We start from the raw sequence: 16807 nt of genomic DNA, 5'->3' as shown, positions 1-16807 counted from the left end.
CGTCCCTCTATCGGCTATAACCGCACTATGTAACTTTACCAGGGGTGCGTTTCTAGAAGAGCTAACAACGGCGTTGCTAAACCACCCTGGTGCGACGCAACTTGTGATAAAACAACAACAGTGCTACACCTGTTTCCAGAAAGCATCGTACCTGTGTCGCAATTCGCTACCTCCGGTGTTCGAACACTGTTGTTCCAACAACGTTGTTGAGGACGCAGCGGCACATTTCATTGGTGGGAAAAGTGGCAACGTATAATACCCCACCCACTAGAAATTCTTTGTCACTGGGTGCCTATCGTTTGTTTTTTATACATCCTCCCTTCCTTCCTCGATCCTCGTCCTCACAGAATGATGGGGCGGCAACAACGGGATAGTACCTGTTCATTATAGATCAGTGGGAACGAGTCTGGAGGACCGAGCATCGAGGATCGAGGAGGGATGTTGACAGGCGCCCACTATGTGTCGACGTGTCTAATTTAAACCCTAAGTGATTAATACTGGCATCAGGGCCGGCCCGTCGCTTAGGCAGTATAGACAAATGCTAAAGGCGCCGCACATCCAGGGGGCGCCAGAAATGGAGGGGGAAAAAAGTGTAACTTCCACTATTCTTAAAACTGATATTACAATGTCTTAATAAGCCCACATTAATTTCACTGCATAGCAAAGCCTACTAAGTACTAGTAATAATAGCCTTCTTTCCTAAGGCGCCCCCGCCCCCTTCCCTGAGAAATTACCTGTGACGGGCGAAAAACTTCTCTGTTGGATTGCTCAGAAAGTTCTAGTCACAGGCGAGACAGAGCACGATTTTAGCTTTCCTATGGTATTATGTAGGCCTAGGCTACTAGTTGCTGTGATAAACGTTTCGCAAGAAAAACGAACGTGAATGCTACATGAAATGTAAAACATTCTGCACATTACTGTGTGCGACGGCCAAAAGAAATGCGAAATGCACACCCATTCTTCTGTGTTGAATTGCTCACAAAGTTCTAATCACAATGATAGCATATACATATCACCTGGCTGACAGAGCACGGTCTTAGCTTTCCGATGGTATTAAATACTAGTTGATATAGTCAACGGTTCGCGAGAAAACCAATGTGAATTTAGGCTACATGAAATGTAATCATTTGCATTCCATCTATTACTCTCAGTGGAATCTCTCAATAGCCTACATGACAAACCATACTGTACATCAAAATAAATGACAGACCTTACCAAATACGAGGATATGAAGCATTCATTTGTACAATAAGCCATTCCCGAGTAATCCAGTTTTTAAATTGCAGCACATTTCTACTTGGTTTTAAACATTTATTTAAACGATATACTGTAGAATTACATCGAAAACAACCATTGCTTCCAGATATTCCTATGCATTATGAATTAGGAATGGGTTGCATTATGCCTATTTTAGACTAGTCAAAAACCATGGCTAAGGCTTACTATCACGTTCTTAAAGTGACAGGCACTGAATTCGACCTACAGTGTAATGACAAAGATAAATATAAGTTGATATGACAATCGTGTCAAATTTAAGTTATAATAAAAATCAATATGAAATAGTTAACTTATACTGTATGTATAAATGTGTATGTATAAATATGGCAATATGAATTTCAAAATGTTTGAGATACAAACGTATTAGTGTGTTGGGGGATTATACAATATGCCTTATAATGTCGTTGATCTCCACTGGTGTGGTTGGGGGCTCCAAAATCAAATCAAGAAAGTATTACAATTCTTGACATGATATAATTTTTAAGTTGTGACACATTACAAGTATTATCATGTATTTATCTATTTTCATTTTCATAGATAGCCTACCCATTATCTATGATTATGTAAGTAACTATTATTGTATTGAATGTGAGTTATCAGTCTACAACACCACTACAAATGGCACTGGGAAACCTATAGGCATACTGTTATATTTATTCACCTGGTTCAACAACTGTCACATGTTATAGCCTATGTACAGTAGTATAGGCTATTGGCCCCATGTATCTGTCAAGGGGCCTGCACTAAAAGATTGTGCTGATACCTTTTGCACCCATTTTTTGTTGCCCCCCAAAGATGACAACCTGGTAACCCCTCTAAGCTATTTATATTGTTTTTCATATGTTCAGTTCACTATTTGTCGTATTTGTTTCTTTAAGGCTTTCTAAGTAGTTTGAATGTGCTTTGCTTTATTTTCATATGAGAATGTTCAAGACAAAGCTCAGTGTCTTGTGAGTGTACACTAGCAGTGTAATTTACTGTGATGCAAGGGGGGCGCTACCTACAATCTTGCCTAGGGCGCCAAATTGGCTAGGGCCGGCCCTGACTGGCATTATCACTGCTATCAGGAAAAAAAATTAACCTATGCAAGCACATAAATAGTTTGCTTAAGATGTCCAATATATGTTATTATTTGTGTGAAATATCTGATAAAATTCTGTAAAAAGTATATATGGCCTAGACTAATTATCACAAATTATCACAATAACTAGTCTATGTCTAGTGGTTCAGCTGTTGTGCGTCAGTACATTGCGCGAGCGGCCAAAGTTCGCATCTTACCACTTTTCACTTTTGAGTAGTCACACACAAGGTTAGAATATATTCTGAATATATTTAATTGCTTTACATCGAGTGGCCAGGAACACGACATTAGTTTATATAATAGTTCCACAGCGTTACTTATTAGGGTTATTTCCACGTTTCACTAGTCAGACACAAAAGCATGTACGACTCACACGGGATTAGAACCTGCAACGTTTCGTTAACAAGTCATCTGCCTTAACCACTGTACTAATGATCATGGTGTCTACAATGATGGTTTATAAACACCGTAATACAGGGCTGCCAAGTTTCAGAAAATGGCAAGCGTGAGAGAAATTTTTTTCACTGTCACACTCAAAGCGTGACATTTGGCAGCTCCGATTAGAGTCGATTTTTCAAGTGTGAACTTATCAAGAAAGAGCCAAATAAATGTTACACAGCTCTGCAACAAGTGACAATTATAGACTTAGCAGCCTTAACATTAACTTGGAAAATCAAGGAGAAACAGCGAATCAACAGTAAACAAAATCTAGCAAGCAGTAGAACGTTTTAAATCTAATTGTCGGAGTCGGCCCTGTTGTGTGTTTGAAAGTTAGAGGTGTCAAGACCCGCCTTACGTTGCTTCTGATTTGTTTATAGTGCGTGATGCCTTCCGTGGTTGGTGAGATTTAGGCACTAAGGACTGATGGATTGGTTATTGCTGTCAGTCAATCAGATCTCAAACTACGGCAAGGCAATGACCAAAGTTTATCATCATGAAAAAAAAATATATATAGTGCACTAAATGGGGAAATATTTTGCGTGAGAAATGTCAAGTATGGCGTGTGGTGTGAGAATGGGTCAAATTGCGTGACTGTCACGCCCAAAGCGTGAGACTTGGCAGCCCTGATAATAGTAGCCTACCAAAACGCAAACCAACACGCAAATTAACGCAAAGTAATACAAGTAGCAAGAATGAGCCCAACAGGGGAGTCAGTCTTTTAATTTATATTCGCCTACAGCATAGAGCCACGAGAAAAACAGCAACTTTGTGAATTTTGGTTGGGCGCTTGTGATTTTTGGTTAGGCGAATCCTGACACTGATGACATCACCAACTGGAACTCCCAAGGTACGCCACAGGTGCGACTGCCCAGGGGCAGTCGTTCAAACGACCAAACCAGAGCCCCTTTAGGGAGAGCCGGTCCACTTCCTATTAACTCCATTGTACCGGATTGTTCCTGCAATCTGTTGAAATTCCGCTAGGGGCGTTGCCGAGCAAGTGATAAATTAATTGTGTTCTATGGGGCTAAGCGGCTAGAACTCGTTTTTTTCACAGTTGACAACTTCATTTCTTAATGTACATTGTCGTAGTAGCTACCTGAGTATAGGTTTTCCACTGGAAATGAAATAAAAAGTCACTCATGTCCTTTCTGCTTTTCATAGGATGGGCCGTTTTCCCTGTAACATGTTAGCATTTAGCTCATGGATGCTCGCGACAATCGCGACCGATTACGACCGTCGTGAAGCTGAACCTTCTTTTAGGTCTATGGCCGTAAAGTGGTTCGCTTGTGTCACGTGACATGAAAACTTTGAAAGGGTTTTTAGGAATAACAACACATATAGAAAATTGCATTGGTCAGCTAATTGTCAAGTCAAGTTATCCTGCATCGCATGCATTAATGCAATTTCAGGAGAAAAAATTATATAAAGACAAATGTGGTACTGGGCGGTTCAGCTCCATTGCCACCCATTCATTCATCACTTGCTCGCGATCGCCCTCTAGTTGCAGTACCATGCGGAAGTATTTCGCTAGTGGTCCTTCTCCCCTTATTAGACATTCTCTGACCAAACTTTGCGTCCTTGTTTGCGAGTGAGAGTTTGAACTATCTTTTCTAGAAACACCAAATCCAAGAACGATGGAGCGAACTCTCAAGGTTGCGACGCAAGTTAGAAACGCACCCCAGATCGGGTAGCGTACCTGTGGTTCGATGAAATGAGACCTAATAAACCATAAAATTGACCTGCTTCGATGTCACAATACGTCATACTGTCATAAAATCATGCAACATGCTCTACCTTGTCTGTGGACATCGTTATTTGGTGGATAAACAAATAGTGTGCGTGCACGCGTGCAAACAGTGCAGCACAGCTGCAGCTACAAATATGTCGGATAAAACAATGTCTAACGTTATGAAACCTAAAAGACCTCGTTATGAATCCGAAAGTGTCCAAAATAAAACAATTTAAATTTCATGATTTGAAGACAGACGACAATGTTAATTTGCTACTGGACAGGTAAGATTCATCTATGTTTGGCTAACTTACTTGTACTTCATGTAAATGGACATTTCAAATATTCATGACAGTCGAACAAAGTTATGCATGTTCATGCAAAGTAACGTTAAGTTAAGTGCATATGGAGGAGGTGAGTCATTGATTTGAAAAGGTAGGCTAAGGAATTGTTTGGGAAATAAAAAGGGCGATCCTCATTGCTAACATTAGCAATGCATTATCAGAGTCCGTTTCTCTGGAATTATGCTGAGACGCTGAGGAAAACAATAGCACTTGCCATTGGAAGCTAGTAGCTATACGTTCCTGCTGGATCCTGCAGCCTAGCTGGCAACCACGACTCAGAGGGGATGGGGAGGTGATACACTGCTCTACAGTATTTTGAAAGTAATTGCAGAACTAGTTTTGGCCAAAATTCTACATACAGTTCCTTTCAGTATAAGCAATGATTTATAAACATATTTTAGATATTGGCTTATTTACTATTAAAAAACAAATGATGAACAAAACATTTATAGTCCGGTGGCTTAATGAAAATACCGTTACCAAGGTGATAAAAACACCAAATTTTGCATGGTGTTTCCTTATAGTGCTTTTATCACTATAGTGTAATTTTGGCCTAGGAGCCCTCGGGAAAAAACTTTGTAACATGTCATATTAGAGGTATATAATTGAAAATATGATATATGATTTAAGCAATTGCTTAATGAAATATGCTTAAAAACATAGTGATTTTCAAGTTCCGGCACAAGATAGTGTTCAAATCAATCCCAAAGTTGACATTTTATATGTTTATTTATATTCATGAACTTTTACATAACTAAAGCTTCAACACATGTCAAAATATAAGCAATATGATCTTTATTTATTTTATTTTATTTATTATTATATTATTATTATTATAGCGCATATATTAGGCCATACTGTTACGGAGGTGATAAAAGCACCACATTTTACATGAAGCTTCTTTAGGTTGAGGTTTCTTCCTATATGTATCTCCAATTCTAGGGAGTTTTTCCTTGCCCCTGTCACTCATGAGCTCTCTTTGAATGTCTAACACTCTGTAAAGCTGGGCATACACTGTGCGATTTTTGGCCCATTTTGCCACGATTTTTGAGTCGTGCGACTATTTTGGGGATCGGGCCGAATTTTGGCTCAGTCGTGCGTCTCGCATCGTGTAGTATACGTGGGGTAACGAGAAGCGATTACCACCTCACGACCACCTCCCGACCACCTCCCGATCGATCGGGAGAATATCAAACTTGTTTGAAATCCTGGTCGCCCCTCGTGAGTCTATCGCACTGCTGAAGCACTGTTTGAGCCGATTTACCTCAACCTGTCACACTACACATGCGCGAACACAGATACGGACAACAAAACAAACGGTGTTGCCATAGTCTGCTTATTTTAAGTGACTGGGCTTGATTTTGTGTGAAGTTGCTAGTTGCACGCAGCGCCTACACGTATACTTACACAGGGGGCATTTTGAACAGCTGCGTCGACTCTCACTGTAGGCTCCTCTATGACCACCCCAGAAATGTAAAAGGGGTTCGGGAAGGGGATGCTATAGCCTTTTGAGGTTGTATGTTTATTATGGCTTATTTTCAGAGACCTGCTGCGTATTTCTCCTCACGTGACCTGGCAACACTGAAAGCAATTAGACAACACGGAGCCGCATGGCAGCACAGCTGATAAAGTTCCAGATAAAAGAGTCCGACGAGTTGCGATATGGACGTACAGTGTGAGCAGTCAAATCGCATCCGACCATCGGATCGTGTAGTGTGAGAACAGGAATCGTGAGCTGCCCCTGCGAATTCACTCGTACAGTATGAGCAGCAGCAGAATACCGCGATTGAAAAAATCGCACAGTGTATAGAGCTCCCCAGTCCCGCCCCTCCTCCGAGAGAGGTGCTTGTCCGGAAGTAAAATTCTCATTCATTTCTCCCATTGACTTCTGGAAAAATTCGGATATAAAGAGTTTTAGACCATGCCTTAGGCTAACCAGCTACGATGTGACTCATAAGCATATAACTTATAATTTCGAGTGAAAAAATGAACAGAAAATGTAAAAAAAGCGAAAGGTACAAGACTGTGTACATATCTTAAATTCCGAGATAGAGAACTCAAATCCCAGGATGCTTTGCAAACGTACACACATTTCCAACATTTGCAGCCTAAAGATAGTTTAACATGGTTCCATATTAATCTGAGAAAAGAAGATGATTACTTCCTACCGTTTCCATTGAGTAAATTCAACCTTCAAGATGAGAAAACCGTTATTTTTCGGAAGACCACACATCGGTCCTGATCAGCCCTGCAGCCATTTTAAGTTTTGAAGTTCCAGCGAGACGAAGCTGGACGATAGGCGCGGGAAAAGCTGAGTACAGTTTGTTTGGCACTGCCATGGCAACGGCGATCTCTACCAATCAAAGGCTCTGCTTTCACCAGTTTTACACGTTAGGGTGTCGGGTAGTGTAGTACTCTCTCGTTAAATCGTGAATAAAGCATTGTTTTCTCAAAACAAGGTTGATGCCCCCATTAACTTTTGACATCTATATGAGCAGGTATAATCGCTTAGTCACATCGTAGCTGGTTTTAAGTCTACCATGGACGGTTACGATGTTATGGCTTATTCTCCAATTGTCAATGGAGAAATTGTATTGGATTTTTACTTCCGGACAAGGCTGTGGGCGGGACTGGGGAGCTCTATGTCCAGCTTAAAGCGCCGTGAGACATGTGTAATGTTTTGGCGCTCTATAAGCAAAATTAAATTGAAATTGAAATTGAAATTTAGGACCTCCTGAAAGATTTCAGCCTTCATTTAGTGTCAAATCACTTAAAACAATATTTATGGTAACGTTTTTTTTTGTTTTTTTCTTCCCCTCTTAAGTAAAACCTTTAGGGTAATGGCATTTTAAGACCACTGAATCAGCTTCCTTTTGTTAATTTGTGCCCAGGCCAGTAGGTCCTCCAAATTGTAAGAGTGCCAAGACGTCCTTATACCTCAAAAAAACTCAAAAAGCCCTGTATAATGCAGGAGGAATTATTTAAAAAGGCAGCAAAAATACTGAAATGTTAAGAGATCTTGGTTTTCTCTTTTATTTTTCAATTAAACTAGGTCATTCATATACACTGAACAAAATGACACTTTTGTTTCTGCCCCCATTTAGCATGAGTTGTACTCAAAGATCTAAGACTTTCTCTATACACAAAAGGGCTATTTCTCTCAAATATGAGTGTTAGTGAGCACTTCTCCTTTGCAGATATAATAATCCATCCACCTCACAGGTGTGGCATGTCAAGATGCTGATTACACACTATGGTTATTGCACAGGTATGCTTTAGGCTGGCCACAATAAAAGGCCACTTTAAAATATTATTATCATTGAGAATACATTTGTTTAAAACATTTATTTCACTTCACAAACAAAAAAGGTTGTTCAAATCATAGTTATCTCATAAAGATAAAAAAGAAAATAAAAGTCAGTCAGTCTGTCTATAAGCTATCCTGAAGAGATCATTTTAAGTCTGCTTTTAAAGCCAGTAATTGAGTCACAGTGTCTGCGGCGAAATCCACAGCTTGGGGGTGAAGTAGCTGAAAGACCTCTCTCCCAGGGTGCTGAGACTCACACTGGGCCTGCTGAGGAGGATCTCAGTGAGTGGGCAAGGGTGTAAACTTCCAGGAGGTCAGTCAGGTAGGTGGGGGCATAATTGTGTAGAATTGTGTAATTGTGCCAGAAGCAGGATTTTGAAATCTATTATGTAGGCAACTGGAAGCCAGTGCAGTTGCATAAGCAATGGTGTTACATGGTGGAGTATTTTAGGGAATCCAGACAAGATGGAATTCGCTACTTGCACTAACGTTTTTAGTACTGTCGTTAGATTTCCAGTGTGTTCGAACCTGCAGCTATTGCTATGGTAATTAGTGTCTACACGGACCCGGTTGAGTGTTGCACCCAGCGAGTCAACACGTTGTGATAAAGAAGGATTTGTGCACGTTGACATTTTTATTATTGGGAAAACGAGATATTCTGTGTCTTAGTGAATATTTAAGGAGCAGAATAAAACAGAAGATGCCGTTTCAATATAGTTAACGCTCCACCGGAAGTCAAACGACAGTACTAAGTGACTTTAGTGCAAAGTAGCGAATTACAGTACTCAGTAAGGTGGGATGTCGCATACACATTGACAAGGACTTCTGCGCTCAATGGTGTTTTTTGCCCCCAACAGCACCTTCCAGGCAGCACAGCCTAAAAGGCACTACCTTTAACCTATTCCTAACCCTAACCCCTCAACCCTCATCTTACCCTTAAACTGAGGGGAGTAGTGCCTTGAAGGCAGCGCTGCCTGGAAGGCTCCATTGAGGGCAAATAATACCAAAGACCGGACTGCTGCACTCTGCTGGGTGAGCACTGGGCGAAGCTGTGCAATGTTCCTCAGATGGAAAAATGCACTTCGAGACATACTGTATCTGTGCACTGAGAAATAGCCTTTTTGTGTATAGAGAAAGTCTTAGATCTTTGAGTTCAGCTCATGATAAATGGGGGCAGAAACAAAAGTGTTGCGATCATTATCATTCAGTGTATATGAATGACCTAATTTAGTTGAAAAATAAAAGAGAAAACCAAGATCTCTTAACATTTAATTATTTGTGCTGCCTTTTTAAATATTATACAGGGCTTTATGATTTTCTTTGAGGTATAAGGTGTCTTGGCACTCTATTTTGCACTTATAATTTGGAGGACCTACTGGCCTGGGCACAAATTAACAAAAGGAAGCTTATTCAGTGGTCTTAAAATGCCATTACCCTAAAGGTTTTACTTAAGAGGAGAAAACGTTTACCATAGATATTGTTTTTAAGTGATTTGACACTAAATTTCAATATTTCAGCTGGGCTCCTAGGCTGAAATCATTCAGGAGGTCCTAAAGAAGCTTCATGTAAAATTTGGTGCTTTTATCACCTCAGTCACGGTATGGCCTACCGTTAGTTATGCGCTACCAAACTGGACTATTAGTAATCGTTTGCAACAGGTTTTTTAATGAGAGAATGATTTCATTTATAAAATGGTTGTTTCATTATTTATTATGAATAATTTATTTACATTTTTTAGATAGGCTTATTTACAAACAATTCATAACTTTGTGAACAAATGCTTTACTGATGATAAATTATGCATGCACACATTGCTAATGACGAGCAAACCATTAACTAACAGGTAACAAATGCTTGATAAATGATGAATTGTGTGTAGTTATTATATAGTGTTACCAGATTGTCCAGAGTGATTGGTGTGTGTGTGTGTGTGTGTGTGTGTGTGTGTGTGTGTGTGTTTGATCGTGTTTCTTGGCTTTTCACAGAGCAGAAACCGAGAGGGGTCTGTCCAGGAAGCACATTATTGAAGGTATGGCGTTCGTCTCTTATATGTTCATAAATACCAGTAGCAACGTGACCCTAAAACCTGAAAGAGAGTGTTGGTCTAGTCCAGCGGTTCCACAACTTTCCCCCCTGCATACCACTTTCTACGTCCTGACGGCTCGCGTACCCCAGCATACATTAAAAAGTAGCATTCTATTGACAGGCATCATGTTTAATAAGCCGCCTTTTTTAATGAAAATGTAGTGTACTAGAGTTTGCAAATGATTTAATTTAATGTCATGTTTCCATATCATTATAATCCGATTCAAAATTGTTCATTTATCCCTTAATTAATTACAGAAAATGTGAAAAAAATATTTTTAAAGGAACACTTGTTTCATTGCATGCACTCACTGGCTCTGGCGTGCGGCGCTACTTTGATAGCACTTAGCTAGCCCAGTTCATTCATTAGGATCCAAACAGAGATGAAGTTAGAAGCGACCAAACATCTCCATGTTTTCCCTATTGAAATACAGTTACACGAGTAGTCACACCACCAAGTATGGTGAGACAAAAGAAAACGTGGTGCATTTCTAAGCAGGTAAGAGGGATAACTATATTTTGTGGCGGAATAACACTTGGGTGCACTTAGACTCGGCGCAGTAATATCCTCACTCTTGCCCTTTCAGTTTCACTTTGGAGTGAGGCTATTACTGCGCGCCGAGTCTAAGTGCTCCCAAGTATTATTACTTATCTGGAGTTCACTTCTGTTTTACTTTTTGACACAGTACTACTAATCTAGAAAGTAAAATTCCACTGCTGCTGAGATTAGTTTTAAGTTTAGTTTTATTTCATCATAATAATTTCATCATTCTATCAACACAGACATGTACATTGATAGTCTGACGTTTTAATTTATTTGTCTCGAGTGTGCTGTGGAGTGGGTAAGACTGTTTTGGATGTTAACCTACTGTTGAATTGCGTTAGCTCAGCACCAGTTTAGAAAAGGCGAACGCTGCAACTTAAGGACGGGAAGAAATACACTGAAAACTGTCTCCACTGACCTATATCACCCTGACTAAGTTGGAAATGAGGTCCTTTGTCCAAAATTCCAAACTATTCATTTAATAGTTTAGCTCACAGGAGGGATAGTGGCCTCTGCCATGAAGTTTTCATTTTCAATTAATTATGAATAACATTTTCCATATTATTGGAACTCATTTGCCATATTGTTATTATGTTTTGTTTCATATCAATTTCTACCAATAATTACTGAAAATGTAAAAACTGAAAATGAACACAATCGCTTAAATCGCTAGTTTCCGCCTTCCTTCATGACTTTTCTAGCTGTCAGAAGAACAAGGTTCAGCTGGACTTGCAACATCACTGTGGCGAGATCTCGAGATCTTAAATGTTTGAAATGTTCAAAGGCGAGGCCTTTAAATCGAGCATAGGGGCGTGATATTAATTACGCTTGTTTTCAGCCGCCACATTTATCAACACAGGTTTATTCTTACTCTGGAATTAGAGTGATATGAAAGTTTCATGAATCACACGTGAGCCCCATCATAAAATGATTTCTGCACTCAGATCTACACTGGTTTCTGTGCTGTGTTGATAAATGAGTCATTGTAGATAGATATGCTGCTGGACATAGGACATGCTGATAAAGGCACAACATACATCTCAGTTTTCTCTTTCTCTTACAGACACACACAGACACACACACTCACACTCACACTCACACACTCACTCACTTCACATGGCTGAACATGCTGTACACTCACCATTTGGATCCAGTCACACAAAAACACACAAACATATTTCTCTGCCCATCCTTATGTGTGTTGCTGTTTCCGTCTGTCTTTCTCCCTCTCTCTCTCTCTCTCTCTCTCTCTCTCTCTCTCTCTCTCTCTCTCTCACACACACACACACACACACAGAGTCATTATGGCTCCAGGCAGTACACTCAGTTCCCCTGACTGGCTGGTCAGTGTAGCCTCTTCTTCTGTGGTAGGCAGGCAAGCCAGAATGTGTCCTTGCCCACAACTTGCCCCAGGGCTACCAGGGTGACGCGGGTTGAGTTGCTCTCTCACGCAGTCCACCCCCTCTCTACCCCAGCCCCTCAACCCCAGATGACTGATGGACTCATGCTCATACTTGTCCAGCAGCGCAGCAAAGAGTTGGCAGCAACACACACACAAAGAAAGGTCATCACTGACAAACAGTAAAGCTTTGCCTGTCCCTTCTCGACTTTGATCATGCAAAAGATCCAGTCTGAGAAAGCATTGTGATCATGATCAAGTCACTGGAATGGGAGCAGTGTTGGTGAAATCATTTCCCATCTTAGAGTCAGACACTAGCCTTTGATGTAACACTGCCTTAAAGGGCTGTGTTGCCCCCTTCAGGCAACCCCCGGAACCTGTACAATTTCTGACCTCTCTTGTCGTACACTTTGCTGCGGGGCAATTAAACCTACAGCAATTTGTGTAGGTGGCAGGGTCCTACTAACGAGCAAAGCTGAGTCTTCCCTCTACAGTGCATACAACCCAATACTTCTGTTATCATGCTGTTAACACTAGAAGCGCCGTGCCATTCTGACCCACTTATACCTAGAAGCGCCGCGCCCCGGTCATTTGACCGCTTTGACGACCTACTAGAAGCGCCGTGCTGGTGTGAACTACTTAAAGCGCGGCGAGGCGGTCAAAAGACTGCAGAGTCCTTAGACTGGGAGGCTGTTACTTACACATAATGATCGCTAGATGGCGCTTCGTGCACGAATCAAATCGTTTGGTCATAAATCCAGTTTGCACTAAGCCATTGGGGTATACTACGAATCTCGCTGAACATAACCAAGCTTTCTTAGGATAACCTGGATTGCTAAAAACAAAAGTCGCAATCAGAGTTGAGTGGTACTACGAAACTCACTCACGGATGAATTTATCAAACTAGGCTTTCAGCTTAGATCTGTGCGCGTTCTCGTGGTTGGGGTGACTTTGACCAATCGGGAAACGTGGAAATGCACAAGACCGCCTCGGTTTAAAAAACGATTACTTCCGCATTTATGAGCGGTAGCAAAATCTAGGGTGGTCTTTTTTAGTGTTGAACCTATAACATCAAAAAATCGATGGTCATCAGATATTGTATGCTATACATGTCCATAAAAGTGATATATCTGCATGCGCAACATAGTTAAAGCGCCTTCGAGTTTGAAGAGGCGGAGCTGCTCCAGTCGATGCGATGACAGTTTCTCACACGTGAGATTACTTCGTTTTTCAAGATAATTGATTGGTCACTAGTCAGTAGGATTAGTCAGAGGGCGGTGATTTTTCACGATTTCAGCTATAACTGAGCACATAACCTGCTCCACTTTCGTATGACAGCATACCCTGGCTTTGAGCGCAACATACCTCGCTAACCCACTAATCGAGATTCGTAGTATACCCCTCATGAGTCATTCGTGTCAGACCGTGTTGTTGATAGTCTGTGGTTGTTTCATTATGACATAGGCTACAGCACGTTTGAGTTATCTGTTCATTTATTTGTGTTGATTTGTGTTGTTTGAGGTAAAAACTCTGGAAGAGTTCTTGAACAAACCTTATTAAGCAAACTTGACTTTCAACTAAAATGCTCTAAAAGTGAATGGGTGGCTAGTTCTAATTCACTCCCCAAATTCACTTCTATTCATTTAATAGGTAGCCTATACTGTATGTTCGCGCCGCCGAAAATGATCGGACCTGGAACAAAGAGCCTAACAGTCTGGTTTCAATTACACAGTAGGCTAGCCAGGATTTCATGCCGCATTTTACAGGCTACCGTGGTTACTTTCTAAAACAATGTTCATTCATTTAGGGGGGAAGCATCTTATAGGGTCTAGCTACCTCGGAGGGAGGGAGATAGAGAGAGCTATGCTGAGCAGGCATAGGCGCGAGAAGGAGCCTAATACAAATTATGAGTGAAAGATATTCTCCGTTTTGCGAATGTGTAGGCTATGTTTGCGATGTCTGCTGAAAAAAAAGCTATAGGCCTATTGTTTCTACAATTTAAGCTAACTTCTATGTGCATTCGAGATTCAGCATTGACACACGCATTTTAACTTGTCGGTAGAGCAGAGCTGTAGCTCACTGGTTAGGGCTCCGGCCACAAAACCCAGGGGTTGCAGGTTCAATCCTGACCCGTTCATAGCGAAAGTGCTTTTGAGCAAGGCATCAATAAAGTAGGCTATTCGGTTGTTAAGTCCGACGTCACGGACCCAGCAGCTATTTTGCGAAAAGACGTTTATTAGCGCAGCCAGACGGGTTTTGCTACTTGTAAACTTTGTCATCACCACCTTCGTTTTAGCGGTTTTAAAACAAAATCGCTAAACTTTAACAAAGTAATCTCTGTAGCTATATGCAGAGCCAGATGATGAATGGCTAACGTCCAGGCTTCCGCGAAAAATATAGATTTGATTAGGTTGAGGCAACAAGTCCGTATAAGATGACAATTTTCTTAAAGACTAGTCAGAATAGCGGAAAATAATAGTTTATTTTACTGTCTATGGAGAATAACATGTGAGTTTGAAAGCTGTTGGACCCGGAAAACTATTTATTATCCCATTATTACATCATCACTTAACAACCGAATATTCTGTTCTTTTCTATTCACACAACTACACTCACGCTGGCAAATTCGAACATTCTGAAACGCGCATATGCGATGAAACATGATTGCGTATGGAGTGAGATGTCAATGTCAATGTCAATGTCAATTTATTTATATAGCACATTTAAAAAACAACCACAGTTGACCAAAGTGCTGTAAAATAAAATAAAATAAAAATAACATAAAAATAAAGTAAAATAATTATAAAATAACTTCAAAGAAACATAGTAAAGATTAGTAAGTAAAACAATAATAATAATAATAATAATGAAACCAAAATAGCAATGCAAAATGGTGGTAGAGTAGATACATTGAGAATAATATGTAAGTAAATATTAATAGTAAAATAAAGTATAGAAAAAAAAAAAACCCCATAAAAACAAAGCAATAAAGATAGATAAACAGGGTAAAGAAGTTAAGCATCTAAAATCTAGGGTGAGGTGGTGAGGGGGGGGGGTCTTAAACTGAGTTAAAAGCTAAGGAGTAGAGATGGGCTTTGAGATGGGATTTGAAAGTGTTTAGAGAGGGTGCTAGTCTAATGTGGTGGGGGAGATTGTTCCAGAGTTTGGGGGCAATAGCAGCAAAGGCACGGTCTCCTCTACATTTGAATTTAGTTTTGGGAACAGTCAGCAAAAATAGATCAGAAGATCTAAGACTTCTGGTAGGGGAGTATTTATGTAGTAGTTCAGAGAGATAGTTGGGGGCTTTGCCATTCAAACATTTGAAAGTAGTTAGCAAAATTTTAAAATGAATCCTATGGTGAACAGGGAGCCAGTGAAGGGAGGCTAAGATGGGAGTGATGTGCTCTCGTTTACGTGTACCAGTTAAAAGGCGAGCTGCTGCATTCTGAACCAGTTGTAGGCGGGATAGTGAGGCCTGGTTGATACCAACATATAGGGAGTTACAGTAATCCAGTCTAGTTGTTATGAAGGCATGGATTACTTTTTCAAAGTCTAAGAAAGACAGGAAAGGCTTGATTTTGGATAAGTTTCTTAATTGGAAGAAACTAATTTTGGTTACTGATTTGACCTGTTTGTCAAATGTAAGATCTCCGTCCAAGATCACACCCAGGCTCTTTACAGAAGACTTTACATAGGGTCTCAGGACGTCTATGTCCATATTTTGGTTGGAGTTTCCATTGGGTCCTAGTAGGAGGATTTCAGTTTTGCTGTTGTTTAGGTTCAAAAAGTTTAAGGCCATCCAGGCTTTGATATCATCAAGACAGTCTAGAAGATTTTTTAAGGAGTCTTGACTTTTTAGGGGAATGTAAATTTGGGTGTCATCTGCATAGCAGTGAAAAGAAATTCCATATTTTCTGAAAATGGTACCTAAAGGGAGCATATAGAGGGCAAAGAGGATGGGCGCAAGAATAGATCCTTGGGGGACGCCACAGGATAGGGGTGCTGAGGAGGAAACAAATTCGCCTAAGCTGACAGAGAAGCTTCTATCAGAGAGGTATGATCTGAACCACTCTAAGGCCGTACCTTTAATACCAACACATTGCTCAAGGCGAGAGAGAAGGATGGAATGATCAACTGTGTCAAATGCCGCTGTGAGGTCTAAAAGGATAAGTATAACAGTATCGCCAGCATCAGTCGCTAATAAAATGTCATTACAAATTTTCAGAAGTGCAGTTTCTGTGCTGTGAAGGGGTTTAAAACCAGACTGGAACATTTCAGAGATGCCTTGGGTGTCTAAGAAACATTGTAGCTGAGCAAGTACAACTTTTTCCAAGACTTTGGAAAGGGATGGAAGTTTGGAAATGGGTCTGAAATTAGACAGGACAGTTGTGTCTAAATGTGGCTTTTTAATCAGAGGTTGTACTGTAGCATGTTTAAATATGGTTGGTACAACACCTGTCATAAGACTGCTATTAATGATATCTAGGATAAGAGGTCCAGTAGTATCAAAAATGTCTTTGAGATAGCTGTCAATATATTCGTGTCCATAGATTTGATACTCATGTGTATTTGCCTGTAGTTGTGCATAAAATAAATATT

General features: G+C 40.4%; 1 protein-coding gene across 1 annotated transcript in view; it reads left to right on the top strand.

Annotated features, from left to right (window-relative positions):
* The window catches only part of LOC134060204 (voltage-gated potassium channel subunit beta-3-like), a 143698-nt gene that overhangs the window by 13853 nt on the left and 113038 nt on the right, over window positions 1–16807 (top strand). Inside the window, exon 7 of the mRNA XM_062516834.1 lies at window positions 10166–10209. Coding sequence (XP_062372818.1) covers window positions 10166–10209 — 44 coding nt within the window. The remainder of the gene's footprint in view (window positions 1–10165; window positions 10210–16807) is intronic.

Source organism: Sardina pilchardus, chromosome 16, assembly GCF_963854185.1.
Source record: "Sardina pilchardus chromosome 16, fSarPil1.1, whole genome shotgun sequence".
Taxonomy (NCBI): Eukaryota; Metazoa; Chordata; class Actinopteri; order Clupeiformes; family Clupeidae; genus Sardina; species Sardina pilchardus.
This window is presented reverse-complemented; position numbering and strand designations above follow the sequence as displayed.